This window comes from Acomys russatus, chromosome 27 (assembly GCF_903995435.1).
Source record: "Acomys russatus chromosome 27, mAcoRus1.1, whole genome shotgun sequence".
NCBI classification, from domain to species: domain Eukaryota; kingdom Metazoa; phylum Chordata; class Mammalia; order Rodentia; family Muridae; genus Acomys; species Acomys russatus.
In genome coordinates, this window is record NC_067163.1 from 22,060,871 (window position 1) to 22,074,824 (window position 13,954).

Consider the following 13,954-nt stretch of genomic DNA (forward strand, 5'->3'; position numbering starts at 1 on the left):
ATAAAAGCTACACAATGAGTCAAGTTTTGTTAATCTTCTATGAATTTATACTCAGATTATCATAATCCATTAAAAATTATTGAACAGATATGGAGTAACATGGGTACACAAGAAGCAAACTAGTTATAAAATACACAAATATATTAGTTTCTAAAAACTGTTACCTTAAATGTTATTTGGTGATGTTGCTTCCCAACAAATTTTTGTTGCTAGACAAGCATTCTCTTATTGACAGGGGATTGGTGAAACGGTTTGTCTGGTCAGCTCGTGCAATGTAGAATACCTTATTTGAAACTGAGAAACTTAGATTTCCAAAGGTAAGCATCTGGAGAAGGAGTAAAAGGAAGCTCCTGAAGCTGAGTAGCTACTATATACTAAATAGCTTCTGCTTTCCTTACATGGTCTCCAGTTTAAACCTCACAGAATCACAGTCTTGTAGATAAGGAAGGCAACAGGAGGAAACTGCCCAAGTTCACAAAGGTTCAGTGGCCGGGTCATTATTCTAAACACAAAAGACCTTTTCTTCTATTAGAATTTTCCACCTACAGATCAAAAATTTAAATTCACCCTCATGGCTCTACTTGCATTTCCTTAGAAAGCTGAGGTTAGGGAAGATGCAAAGACTTGCTACATTAAACAAACTGGGTCCCAGAATATCTGCAAACCAAAGGCAGAAAGGCTCACTCCTCCAAAATAAGAGCTTATTTAAATATAACTCATACTATGCTAAGAGACCTGGAAATGGAAATGCTCGTCATACTTAGGCTAGTGCCAGGGGAAGAACTGAAAGAAATTAGATCTTAATAACGTATCTCTCCCTCACCAGATACAATGTATCAGTAGATACATTGCTCTGTGGCTTAGTAGATACAAAGTATCAGTAGATACAATGCTCTGTAACTCAGTAGATACAATGTGTCAGTATACACAATGGATCAGTAGACACATTGCTCTGAGAATGAGTTTTAACTTCCCTGCACCTAATTTTCACCATTGTTTTCTAGTATGAAGAAAAAAAAAAAAAAAAAAAGACACAGGGCATTTTAAGTTATAAACAGTGTAAAATATTGATAGCTAGTACTTTGATTCTTATATGTGAGTAAATTTTTACATAAGACATTAAAGATGTTTCATTCTTTAGCCTTGTTGGAAACATAGATTCCAGAGATATCTTTTCTTCCATAAATTTATGTTCCCGTAAGTCCATTTGAAAGAGAAAGTTTAGAAAAAAATCCTTGGGTTGAATTGTCACTCTATTTTCTGTCTCTCATTTTTACTATAAAAAAGAGGTTGGCCGTGATATTTGATAGTAACAAAATCCTTTACCTACAGTAGATATATTTTTAAGTTCAAGCACAGTTAAAAACCAATGACTAACCATAGAGGCGCAAAAGTTGCAGGGGGGTTATCAGTAAGGCCTACAGATATGTACAGAGCATGCACCGCCCTTGGAACAACTACCTCCTAGGGTACAATATGCAGCTTTGTAAACAAACTAAAAGGTTTCCCCTCATAGGTACAAAGCTCTCTGTTCCCACCAAATTAATCTTTCGGAGTAATAATTTTGACAAGTTATTTTTAATGTATTCCTATGTAGCATGAGGCAAACATCAACTGCTGCTCTGCCCCTTCCATCATCTTAAGTGCTTTGATTGCAGCCCAGGGTGACTTATCCCCAAATCTTTGACACTAAGCCTTTGATGATTCATCACTGAAGCAGAGAAGGGAAAGTTCTGCAAACTGGTTGGGGATAACAGATGTCTTCCTAGTTTGCAGAACTGTCCTAGATTTGTCACTCAAGAGTCAAGCCCAATTGGAGAATAAAAGTAATTATCTAGACTCTTATTTGACCAGACAGGAGTTCTCATTTTTTTTTTTCTACACTACCTTCCTTCACATATTCTCCTGCTTGAAATGGCCTGGTCGCTTAGGTGACTAAGTGTCTCTTAAGTTAGTGATATTGTCATGTACAGCTTTTAGTTTGGGCGTGGGATTGGCAATTTTACAGTACAAACCAAGGAAAGGGTTCCACATTCTAACTTAAATATTCTTCCATTTTCTGATCTGATGCTTGGCCTGCTGACTGAATGACTGACTAGTGGACAAGTGCATTCACTCTGTGGCTTCAGAACATTAAGTCTCCTGGACATCTAGACTGCTTGGGATGGTGTTAGCGGCACTACTGTGAGTGTAGAAGTGAACTTTGATGGGAAATCTCAGGATATGCTCAAACTCTAAAGCAGGCGGACTTATTACACAATCTTCAAATGCTCTCCATCTCTATCTGAGATAATGAGTAGAATGGTTTAAATACATAGAAAATTACACACAAAATATCTATTCATTAAAATATGGCTTCATAAGATTAATTTAATAAAAAAGCACTATCTTCATTCTATGATGAGTCTTAGAATGTGAGGAATATTTCGTGCATAGGCCCCTCCCTGAGCAGTACTTTTGGGCATCAGTTTGATTTGTTTTATTGAGAGAGTGATGAGAGTAAAGTCATTGCTCCCTAGCCTTCTTATAAAATGATGTGCATGATGGGATATAAATTTAAAGACATTATAGGGAAGTTTAGCATAGATGTCTTTGAGGCTACTGTGGTCATTAGACCATTGGAACCATGGTAGCTTTTTCCACTCTTTTATGATTGCATAGTATTGGCACATAGTCATTGCCATTAATCTGAGTAAGTTTCTTGATGTCAACACAGAATATATCAACCATCAGGATCCAGAAAATTATGCCATGTTTCCCTCTGATGTCTTTGTGAATGAAGGTTTGGAGGCTATGGAATGGGACATCCTATTGCTTGATTATGTGTTTCCTACAGCAAGGAGTGAAGCGGTAAACAGAGTCAGGAGGAAGAAGACTCAAGGATGGGCAATGTGGCAAGAGCAACAGAGACAACATGATCATGGGGTCCATGAAGCACAGTCCTAGATAGCATAGCTGTCATGGCAAGATGAAAAGTGCTACTCAAACAGACTGCGATGTTAGTGTGCTGAGCAACACACCCATCTCTCCACAGAGTAGCATTTTTATTGCAGTATGACTTTCTTGGGAAATGAACAAAACTTTAAATAAATCACAATTACTTATTGCTTAGTATTTGAGATAATAAATTCTTTAGTTTATCAGTACCTCATGGCCTTCAAATGTGCATTCTTCAAATAGTTTCAATTACATATATATTCTTTCTCCTGAACAATAAATTATTCTTAAAAGTGAAAAACAAAGAAAAGGTACATAATTTTAAAGCAAAGAAAAAAACATATATTTTAAACATTTGTCTTAAACTTATATGAAAACAATTCTCTATGTTAGATGCTTAAATATAAATAATAAAGGACATGTTATTTACAATGTTATACAGTAAGTTTAGAGAGTAAAACCTAACATTAACTCATAAAGACAGTATGACTTAAGAAAATGTCCAAGTACTATACAATGTGTATTTACAAAAGAATATATAATAGAAATTGTGATGTATGGCCATTTCCTTTTGTCTGCATTTCTCCATAGTGTTTCAGGGATCTTAGTGGATAAAAATCTCTGCAGCTGCTGAGATGCAGGCAGGACTGAAAGGGAAGGCCAGGTCTTCCTTATTCACTACTAGGAGCCGTGTACCTTCAACATCAGGCCAAAAGAGAAATAGATTCAGAGAAAGTTACCCTGGAAAGACTCTACCTATATTGACAATCACACAGAAACAAGAAAGAGATGGCATATTGCTGCTTGAGATACATTCTCTCTTACATGGAGGACCATTTTGTAGAGAGCAGAGGGCTGTCCACCAGGCACTCTTAAGGGCAGGGGGATGAAAGGAGGGGAAAAATGAACAACAACAACAAAAAGAATCTTGAGTAAGTTAAAAAGGAGTTTGGTATCTACTATACCCTGCTGTCTAACTCTCAGTAGTTTTGATTTCAGACCCAGGAAACACATTTGTTATTACATTCTGAGTAATTTGTGCTCCCTTAAAATGCAAGGCATCTTTACATGTGCCAGGACCACAGGTGTGCATTCCTTTGCATTGCTACAGCTCTGCCTGGATTCATAAACAGGACAGTTGAGAGAGGCCTGGCAGTGAAACATTGTAGAGACATCTATAAAACATAAATCTAGAGGCTACAACAGGTTACCCTGAGCAGCCAAGTGACTCTTCTCCTCAATGAAAGCTTTGTTCTCTTGGGGAAAAGGCTTTATCAACTAATATGATAAGTGTGGATTGCCAGATAAAGCATATAAGAAAAAAATTACATATATTTTCAATTTGAAAATTTATGCTGCCTTTAAAAAAATTGTTCTTACTGGGAGTCTATTTTTCAAAAGAGACTTTCTCAATATCTTGGTGATGAACAAATCTAGAACTGAGTTTTAAGATATCAGTTATTGAATGATAGGTGAGTCAGGGCCTTCCATATCAACGTTAAGCAGCTGAGAGAACATCTTCAAGCTTGCTGAGTTTTCCTCCCTGTGGTGAACTGACCACTCTCTGCAGCACTGCGAAGCCAGTGCAAAGCTTTCACCAGCAGGGGCTCCTCCATAATGGCTAAAAAGCAAAGGAGGACAACACTAGGATCACAGAGAAACTGTCCTTTGAGCAATGGCGAGAAATGTGAGACATCAAATACTAAAGAGTAACTCCAAGAGCCTACAGGAAAGCATCTCTTAGAAACATGGAGTGTAACAATTGGACTTGTGGCCAGCCTACAGTGCTCTTCTAAGACCTACTTGTGTGTTATTACTTCCTTTGACTTATAACAAAGACATGGTAAAGAAAATAGATATGATTCTACTGGGAACAAGAAACAATAATTGCCCTCAACTTTATCAATCCCCTGTCCAACTGTTTTCCATTTTGCTATGTAACTCCTAAGAGCCTACTTAGAAATTTAGGAAGCTCTGGCCTTGATTGACAGATAACAGGCAGAGAATACAGAGGGTTCTGAGGGGTTATTTTTTGCCCACATTTCTTTTTCTCCCCTGTATTAGCAATTGCTCATATATTAACTATTAGCATTCATTGGCTTTACAGTTACAAGGGAACATACAAAATTTAAACCAGTCTTCGTCCTGCTTTTGAGACAGTATGGGAAAAATTACTTAGAGAGGAGACATGGAAGATACAGGCTATTTATGGAGGGAGATCAGTCCACAGGTGGGGGTCACTTCTGCAAGAAAAGGTGCAATCTTCCCAACGCTATTGACATTCCCTAGTGAGGCATCACTGTGGAAAGTTCTTGCTAACCACAAATCACATGCACATTGGCCATTCCTCCCCACCCCAAAATCTTCATGCATAGTTATGACTTACTCAAGGCAATGTTGAACACAAGAGAAACATAAGGACAAAGGAGTAGCCAACTGAACATTAAGATGCCAATGGGGTAAGATAGCTGCTTTCCCCTTGTGACTTCTACACCCTCACTCCTTCTAAACACTCTACCAGTGGAATACTTTCCTGCAATGGCCAAGTCACTGCCATGTACCACAGGGACATTGCACTCTACAAGTGGTTTGGACAGATGGCTGAGGGTACTCTTGGGGCTGAGGTTTCATGACACAATGTGCCTCTTCTGGAGTCAAGAAGAAGGTACAACCAGTCAGTTTAAAAAAATATTTCAGAAATGATTGCACCTTTAGCAGCTGTGGTTGATTGGCCAACAGATGAGCTTCTGGATCATTCCCCCCAGAGAGAACATGAAATTGAGTCCTTTCTAAGTTGATAGATTTGTCCTGATAGCAAGCCAGAACCACTTCTAAGCTGTACTCAAAACTATTACTCTTGTCAAGAACAACAATAATTAAAAAGTTAAAATTATAGTCAATGGTAGCTCCCTTTAGCAAGAACAAGCTGTCTTCTGATTAATAATATAGTTTGTTTTAAAAGTCGCAGTATTACTTTCTTCCTAATATTTAACATTACTTAGTGCAGTTTCCTGCTATATGTAATAGTAGCATGCTGTTGGGTCTACTATTATCTCAGAGCCCAATGAAGCAAACCTTTGGCTGACAGAGTAGAGAGAACTCATTTCATATTGGGAAAGCAAAGAAAACTTCATACAAAGTAGAAGAGTATTTGGATGGGTGTGCCATTTCAAGACAGTCCAGGTTGGGTGCTACTGGAAGCAAAGAGAGGGACAGCTGCTAGCCTTGCAAATCACACATCCAGTCAACATCATAATGCAATGCACAAGAAGCCAGCAAAAACTGAATATATGGGAGGTTTTGCTGAAATACTGTGGAAACGCAATCACTGTAACTGTATAAAACTTGCTTTCGACATAACATAACATAAAGGCACCATTGATATCTTTCTCATTTTTGAAATACTGTAAAAAATTGCTACATATGGCACATAACACATTTTTACATACATATATTTAATTTATAAAAGTTTTTTTCTTCCTGTTTTCTATTTGCAGAACTGCTAAAATAAAATAAATTGTTTAATTTAAGGTGAAATACTTTATTATATAAAATAAAGTTTTACAGGTGAATCTATGTGTTTATTTAGGTTTTATACAGCAATAGGGTCTTGGTTAGCGATTACACTAGACAGCCTGGCCTGTAATTCTTCCTGTGTGGAGAAGCGGCCTGCTGGGTTAGTCCTGCTATCAGCCAGACGGAAGGCAGGGGCCACCTCAAGACTGGCTGCCAGGGGGTTCTGTATGCCCAGGAATGGTGTGTCTTCACCGACTCTTTCATCTTCTGTTTCACTCTCTGAGTTACTGCTCACAGAACTTGTGTTGTTCTCCATTTCCAACCTATTGGCAATGTGGCCATTGGGCTTGGTTCTTTTGGCCCGCCGGCTGTTGGTGAGTTTCTTAACAGGCTCGTGAACTGGCTCATACTCCTGGGTCGTTTCATACTCCTCATCCTCCACTATCCTCAAAGGGCTAGGGGGTAGACTGGCACTCTGATGGGCAGGGTTGTGATGAAAGGAGTTGAGTTGCTGGGGATGGTGGTCATACTTCTTCTCCCGTAGCCTTGGTGGCGTCACAAGAAGCAGAGGCCTCTCTTCTTCCACAAAGGGGCTGACTGCCATGGAGGGCATGGACACCGTCATGCTGGACACGGGTGGAGACATTTCCGAAGGGGGCGATTTAGGGGAGCTTGGCGTGTGGAAATCTACAGGTGACATACGAGCCGGGGTGGTCATGGCTGATACATACCTGTGTGAGCACAGAAGACCCCACATGAGTGTGGTGGAATAAGAGGAGTGTGGGACGGGGAGGGGCAGGGGACAGAGTTCACCATGGGACATAGTGAGAGAACAGTCACCATTGGATACACTAGGAAGTTCAGCACCCTTGGAGCCTATCATTATAAAGCCAAGAGTTTCCTTGGAGGAATCATGCAACAGTTGGCTAAATCATCTAGCTCATTAAAGCTTTTGAGAGTTTCTGTCTCGTTGCGGATTTAAATAAAAGTATGGGAGTCAAGAAAAGGGGCTCCCAAGAACCTCTCAGCTTATAGAGACCAAGACTTGGGGACTGAGAAGGGAAAGAAGTATTCTTAAATACTATACCTTCCTAAAGGCCAAGGGGTCTTAGAGAATGAAGCCCAAATGGGGAATGGAAGAGGATCTAAGATGAGTTGCTGACAGCTGGATCTGCATGCATTTGGATCTGTAAGCCTTGTTTCTCCTTAGCTCAGCTATAAGGTTATGTCTTATGAAAAAAAAAAAAAAAAAGAGCATAGCAACTTAAAGATTTATTCCTGGTAACAGAGTAATACATTTGTGTGCTTGTAAGTTGAAACTTTCACGAAATGCTACTTGTTAACATTCAATTTGCAACTGTCCATTTCAGGGTACAGCAATCCAAAGGCAAGCCTGGGAGGAACCACAATTGGGTTTCATGTCACCACAGTGGATACTAATTCCAATCTCCCATCTCTCTCTCATCCAAATCCCGAAACTGCATCAGCTTTTGAGTTTCTTCTGTAGCTTGCATACATAAGGGTTGGGTGTACCATGGTAGCTCATGCCATACCATGTTTGGAAATGCCACCATTATAGTCCAGACACTGTGTGTCTGTTTTGCAGCACTGTGCCTTCCCTAGAACAGGAAGGCTGGTCCTCTGGGCTGAATCTGTGCCACATTCCTCAGCTTTTGATAACGATGCTGGCAGTGTACAGCGCTGAGTGACTCTTCCTTACACTGACATTCACAGTCTAATTTGATGTGACCTGTGATGACACAGGATACTGCTCTCTGAACTCAAGCTAACAGGAAGAGGAAGCCTAGTAAGTCTCCCACTCTTCCATGATTCATGGTGATATGGAAGTGAGACCCACCTGTGTTTAAAATTGGAAAAAGTGTCTCAGGATTTGAAACATTTGCAGCCCAAGTCTGCAGACATCTTTTGAGGGCACCTAAATTAGACACTCTGAGAAGTTCTAGGCACAGTTCAGCCAACACATACAAATGATTCATCCCCCACCCCGACCCTACGACCCCTTCATCTTTCAGTCCAAGATTGTTTTGTAATTCTAGGTAGCATCTGGGTGATGCCTACTTTGACAGACAGAACCATCAAAGACAAACAATGGCAAGGAGGAGAAACTTCCCCCTACCTTCTCTACATGTTTTAAGGGAGCTGACTTCAATATGCAAAAAATATTATGTGGGATTAATGGTCTAAGCCATTTTTAGACCATATGCTTCCACAGATATATTATAAAGAGAATATTAACTTCATAAATTCTATCCTCTTCTGAAACTTCTTTGGGGACAAGGGGAAAGGCCCGGATGGGATCTTTGCTATACTTTCCACCCATGTAACAGCAAAAATCTATATGGTTTTGGCATCACATCGACCCTTTATCAATGGAAAGAGATTAGACTGAGATAACAATAAGAAAATAAACTGGGTTGGAAAACCAACAGGTAAAACAGCTTGCGGATAGGCTGAAGATGCAGCGGGCCATGACTTTCACCTAGCATAGGTGAAAACGGATAAAGAGAGTATCCAAGTTCAGTACTCCTATTCAATACCTCTTCAAGCTTACTTTCTTCCACTCCTTAGTTTGTGTTTGCCATTACTTCTCCAACCCAAACTAGATTTTCCCCCAACGTAAGTGTAAAAATTCTGAAATAAGTGGTAATATTGGAGGTAGTATCTGCTTTGAAAATCACCTCTAAGATCTGACAGGCTCGTTGCACAAGACCTTTATTTATCCATCATGTCTTGAGATTTCATAAAAAGGGATACAGTGTGGTAGAATACAAGGCGGTGTCCCCTTAAGGACCATCAGCAATGACACAGCCCTTGACTTAACTGAAGCTAGAAGTAGGGCAAGTAGTGCATGAGAACACGAGGGCAGGTCAAGCATTGAGGTAGAGTAGGGACAACTGGCCCATCAGAATTACATGAGGGTCCTGAAAATGTTCCACCTGAGGAAAGTAAGACCCCAGTGAGTCTGGATCTATGGTCAGGTCTGAGAACTCCAAGTCGGTTGTACCTTCCATATCACATAACTCCTGCTCTTTAGGAGTTGGTTGCCTGTCAGCCACTGGGATGATGGGAGAAGCTCAGGAGAAAAGAGTTCAGCAAAATAAGAGGATGCTTTCATCAACTAGGAGCATCAGGGAACAGAAGACACCCCTGACATAAGGATGGATTTCCTTAGGTGAGACCGCAGGTGCTCATGGGATTCTCTCACTCAGTGAGGTTCTCCTCCATGATAGCTTTGCCCTTCAGTTTTACCTTTCGCTATGAGGAGAGTCTCGGTACGAGTCAGGGGTTTCTCTGGCATGCCTGAGGAAGCTGTTACATTCGCGAGGGCCTCCCAGGCCATGTAGACGTCCTCGTGGGCCCCCAGCTGGGCTGCTGTGCCTACTGTTTTCTACTGATGACATCATGATTACAGAGTGGCTTTCTGAAATGATGCTTTCTGTGTGCCCGTTACTCCAGCTGGGTAGAGGGGAAATGAAAGAGGCAGGGAGTTAGACTGTCTTAATTATATGAGAAAATGGCAAAGAACAAAAGTGATTCTGGCAAATACTTTAAGTTATCGATACATTAGGAACCCAGAATCGATACAACGATCTCTACTGTAAAGAGAACCTTGATTCCTGTAGGATTTGTGAACACATAGTTTATTCATTTCTTTATTCAATCCATAAATTTGTATCTAATGCCACCATGTAGTAAGTATTAGCATGGCTTCACTGTGCCTGGGCTAAACAAAGGCATTGCTGTGTGCATTGAGCCTGAAAGCCAGGTGCTGTGCTTGGTAGAGTTGAGTACAGCTAGTATGAGATCACCAGGGAATCCAAGAATGGAACGTTCACCTATGTAGGCATTTCCAGGAGCATTTCCCACAGCAGTCTAAGCTGTAGAAACAACCTTCTAAGTAGTACAGAGACTCTAGATAGATTCCCCACCACCACCCCAGCAAGTAGCAACTCAGTGAGCAGCTGAGCACAGACCAAAACAATTTCTAGACTAAGGAACAGCAAGCCCATAACGTAGTACTTATCGTTTTAATGGTTTTTAATTAGGCTTAGGCTTCCAAGGTAAAACACACACACACACACACACACACACACACACCAAACAAACAAAAAAAACCCTTCATAAACCAGTTTATATCCAAAATTTGTTAATATTCAAAGTCAGTACATTTGATTGTGTTTAGCTCTCTTCTTGGCTGTTTGTTAGGAATTGGTAGGAAAAGGTAATGAACAAAAGAAGTTATTCTTAGGAAATTTTTTTTTCTCCCCTTATACCTGTGACTAGGAGTTTGGGTGACAGTCGTGGAGTGATGAGCAGTGGACGTGTAATGACTGGTGGAAAAGGATGTCTCCGCTTCTCTTTCAACGATATGCTCACTGGAGATGACATTTTTAGATACGTATTGCTGGAGAAACAAGAGACACAATTTGAAGGTTCATATAAGTCAAAACACAAATACCACTAATTGGTCCTTATACATATGCCCAAGCTCCTTTCTGCCAGTCATCTGGGAGATGGCAAGGCAAACCCTTTCTGGCCACTCCAGCTTTGAGGTTAGACATGACGACTGAATAAATTCCTTTCTGATTATACGAGACAGGTCCTAAAACCTCAACTTCATTCCTCTTATTTCCAACAGAGAACAGAAATGTCACAAATACTCGATCCAGTATTATTTTTGTCTCCACTTTTCCAGGCCAAGAAGAGTAAGTGATATCTGAGGAAGACAATGTACACATAGTCTGGTTTATTTCAAATTTCATGTCACTAGAAAAATGGGAACTTTTATTTTTTGGATCCTTCTCTTTGAAGTTCATAGTGTTTAGGCTGGCCTTACTGATATTACTGGAGATTTTAACTTGCTGAGTGATATTTGAGGGACCTAACAGTATTTTCAAGGTCTGCACAAAGCACATACTAGTTCCATGGTTTTATATTTAGTGAATCCACCTTATTTTCATCACCATAACACAGTAGCTATTACTGCCTGATAACAGTGAGAGGCTGAGTTTTAAAACTGTTGTAGGTGCTGTTTGTATTTCCATAAATCTGCGTGAAATCAGGTAAGCCAGGAGAGAAGGAATACAAGGAGGTACTTGATGAATGTAGTAGGGTCCTTTAGAGTTTTCTGAGATGTGGACTTGAGAGAACCTGATCTTCAGGGAATGCCCTAAATGTACAACTTGATCTTTGCAGAGTGGACCTTTCTGTTCATGGAAACACTTTCCCTTCTAGATTTCCCTGGGGGCAACTGTTACACGGTAATGGCTACACAGTGAGCGGCTGCCACTCTGGTACCCGTTCTTTTCATGCCTTCTGGAGGCAGCTCGTACCCAGTGGATCTCATGAGCGTACTACATAACAACTATGCACTCACTAAGTGTGCTGGGCTAATGTTTTATGCAGATTATTTTAGTAAAGTACGTATTATTTTTAGGCCTGTTATAATTAAGAAATAAGGTTGAAGGGAGCTATTTGTACTATGATTATAATCTAAACAGTCATGATCTGGTTGCTGCTATGTATTATACTGCATATGATAATATAGACCACATTTTATACAATATGCTACATTATATATAAGATATGCATTATTTTATATGTAAAGTATTACATATTATAGTTAATGTTGGTAGTGAGAGCCTTTATTGGCCTTGGAGAGCACCCTAATAAACCCCCTTACTGGGAAGAAAACAAAAGCTTCCTATTAGCCCTTTGTTCCAACACTCTGCCAAAAGTCATGAGACTTGGGGGTATGGTAGTATTCATCAGCTCCAGACTTGAGTCTGTGAGTCATCTTCTCACCCAAGACAGACCTTCTCTTAACAGATGGGAAATGGTATTACAAACTTTAAGCTTTGTCTACTGAGAAAACTCCACATTCTAAAGGAAGAATAGGGATTGTGCTGGAAAATGAAGAGCAACACTTCAGAATCCAGGAGGTTGGGAAAGAGCTCTGGCCACAATCTCTTACTATTAAGGATCCCAATGATGACATGCAAACCGCATTAGGGAGCAGGCTATCTAGTCAAACTTAGGAGCTAAGTGCACAGTACAGTAAAAATACAATGCTTGAATAATTAAGGGTGCACTTCACCTAGAGGGCATGGCATCACACAGAAGGAGCCAGGGAAGAAGCAAGTTTTACTGTCTCCTAGCGTTGCTCCTTAAGGCATATGTAAGATGTTTCCCACCTTTTTGTGCCCCACATTCTTCCATTGGAAATCGGAATCAGAAAACCATACACACCATGAAGGGCCCCTAAGAAAAATACTTCAAAGCCCTTCATTCAGTTTGCTATGAGTCAGTCACATACTGAAGTGGCCTTCATTTCCAAGTGACTAAAAATAAGTATTCTTTAAGATTCCGGTTTTCTTATTTTATTATTTATGCTGTCTTCTCTTCTTGCTATGGTCTCCCTGTTGAATAAACCAGCATTATCCCAAAATCTTAACTGACACAGTGTAAGGAAAAATATGCTAATGCAATAACCAGATCCATTTTGAAATTGCTTTCATGGTTTTCTCTGGTCAGAATCATGGGGTCCCTGGAAGCCACTGGGGTAAGTGGCAGAAGGCAAGACACCAACGTCAGGGTGCCCGAACAGCCAGCAGATGCTTGGCTTTCTCAGCGGGCCAGTCAACCTACATTCACCAGTTGCACATTCTCTGGTGGTGGGTTGGGATGGTGCGGCCCATTGGCTATGTTCACCATGTTGTTCCGTTCGGACCGAAGACTCTGCCGCAGCCGGTCATGAAGCTTTTGCCGCTGTTTCCTGTATACGACAAAAGGGGCACATGTCTGTGCCTATTACTTATTTCCTGTCCCCCTCGCTCCCCGCCCCCAGCCAAATCTTTATTCTACTAACACTAACAGGAACAATTTGAGGCAGTCAGTTGGTGGCGATCAGGGGATGGAGGTTTGTGTTGGTCTATCTTGATACCAGTAGTATCACACATTTTAGAAAGTAGGCTTTATTATGTAGGTGGGATTCTTATAGAAACATAGCAATTATATTGAAGAATAATTTTTTTAAAAAAGAAAAAAAAAGACAAATATGTTGGAATTTGCCTAAACTCTCAATATTCTTGGTCATTATATCTTTGTCTAAGTCATAGACTTGGTTTTATGTACATCGTACTATGAGATTGATATGGCCGGTTCCATGAATAAATTTTCCTGTGGATTTCTTAAGAGAATTAACTTAGCTTTTTATTTGTACATTTTACATAGTTAGTGTGTGTGCATATTGCCTGCATATTGGTACAACTTTGGGCATATTTTGCCATTACATTGTGGCACAATTGTAACACGATTCAACACGTGATGCTTTTTGTAGAAGAGGCAATGAATATTCATATTTAAATCTAATAAGTCTTACGGTGCCAATTCCCTGAGAGCTTGCCTCTGTCACTCCGAGACTGGGCAAACAAATTCACGTGGTAGGTTTTGTGGCAAAAATGCATGTTACCTCTGTTCT

The 13,954-nt window shown here is 40.2% G+C and overlaps 1 protein-coding gene across 16 annotated transcripts in view; it reads right to left on the minus strand.

The window, feature by feature from the left end:
• Window positions 1-5,053: 5,053 nt before the first annotated feature.
• Nrg1 (neuregulin 1) overlaps window positions 5,054-13,954 on the minus strand; it is a 190,157-nt gene continuing 181,256 nt past the window's right edge. For 12 of the 16 annotated variants that reach the window (XM_051169380.1, XM_051169378.1, XM_051169377.1 and 9 more), the window contains 4 exons: window positions 13,123-13,249; window positions 10,749-10,879; window positions 9,724-9,930; window positions 5,054-7,184 (listed from right to left, as the gene is read on the minus strand). In XM_051169380.1, coding sequence (XP_051025337.1) covers window positions 6,530-7,184; window positions 9,724-9,930; window positions 10,749-10,879; window positions 13,123-13,249 — 1,120 coding nt within the window. In that variant the 3' untranslated portion in view covers window positions 5,054-6,529. Of the gene's footprint in view, window positions 7,185-7,540; window positions 7,683-9,723; window positions 9,931-10,748; window positions 10,880-13,122; window positions 13,250-13,954 lie in introns of all 16 variants that reach the window. The other 4 variants (XM_051169384.1, XM_051169383.1, XM_051169382.1 and 1 more) reach the window with 1 other exon arrangement.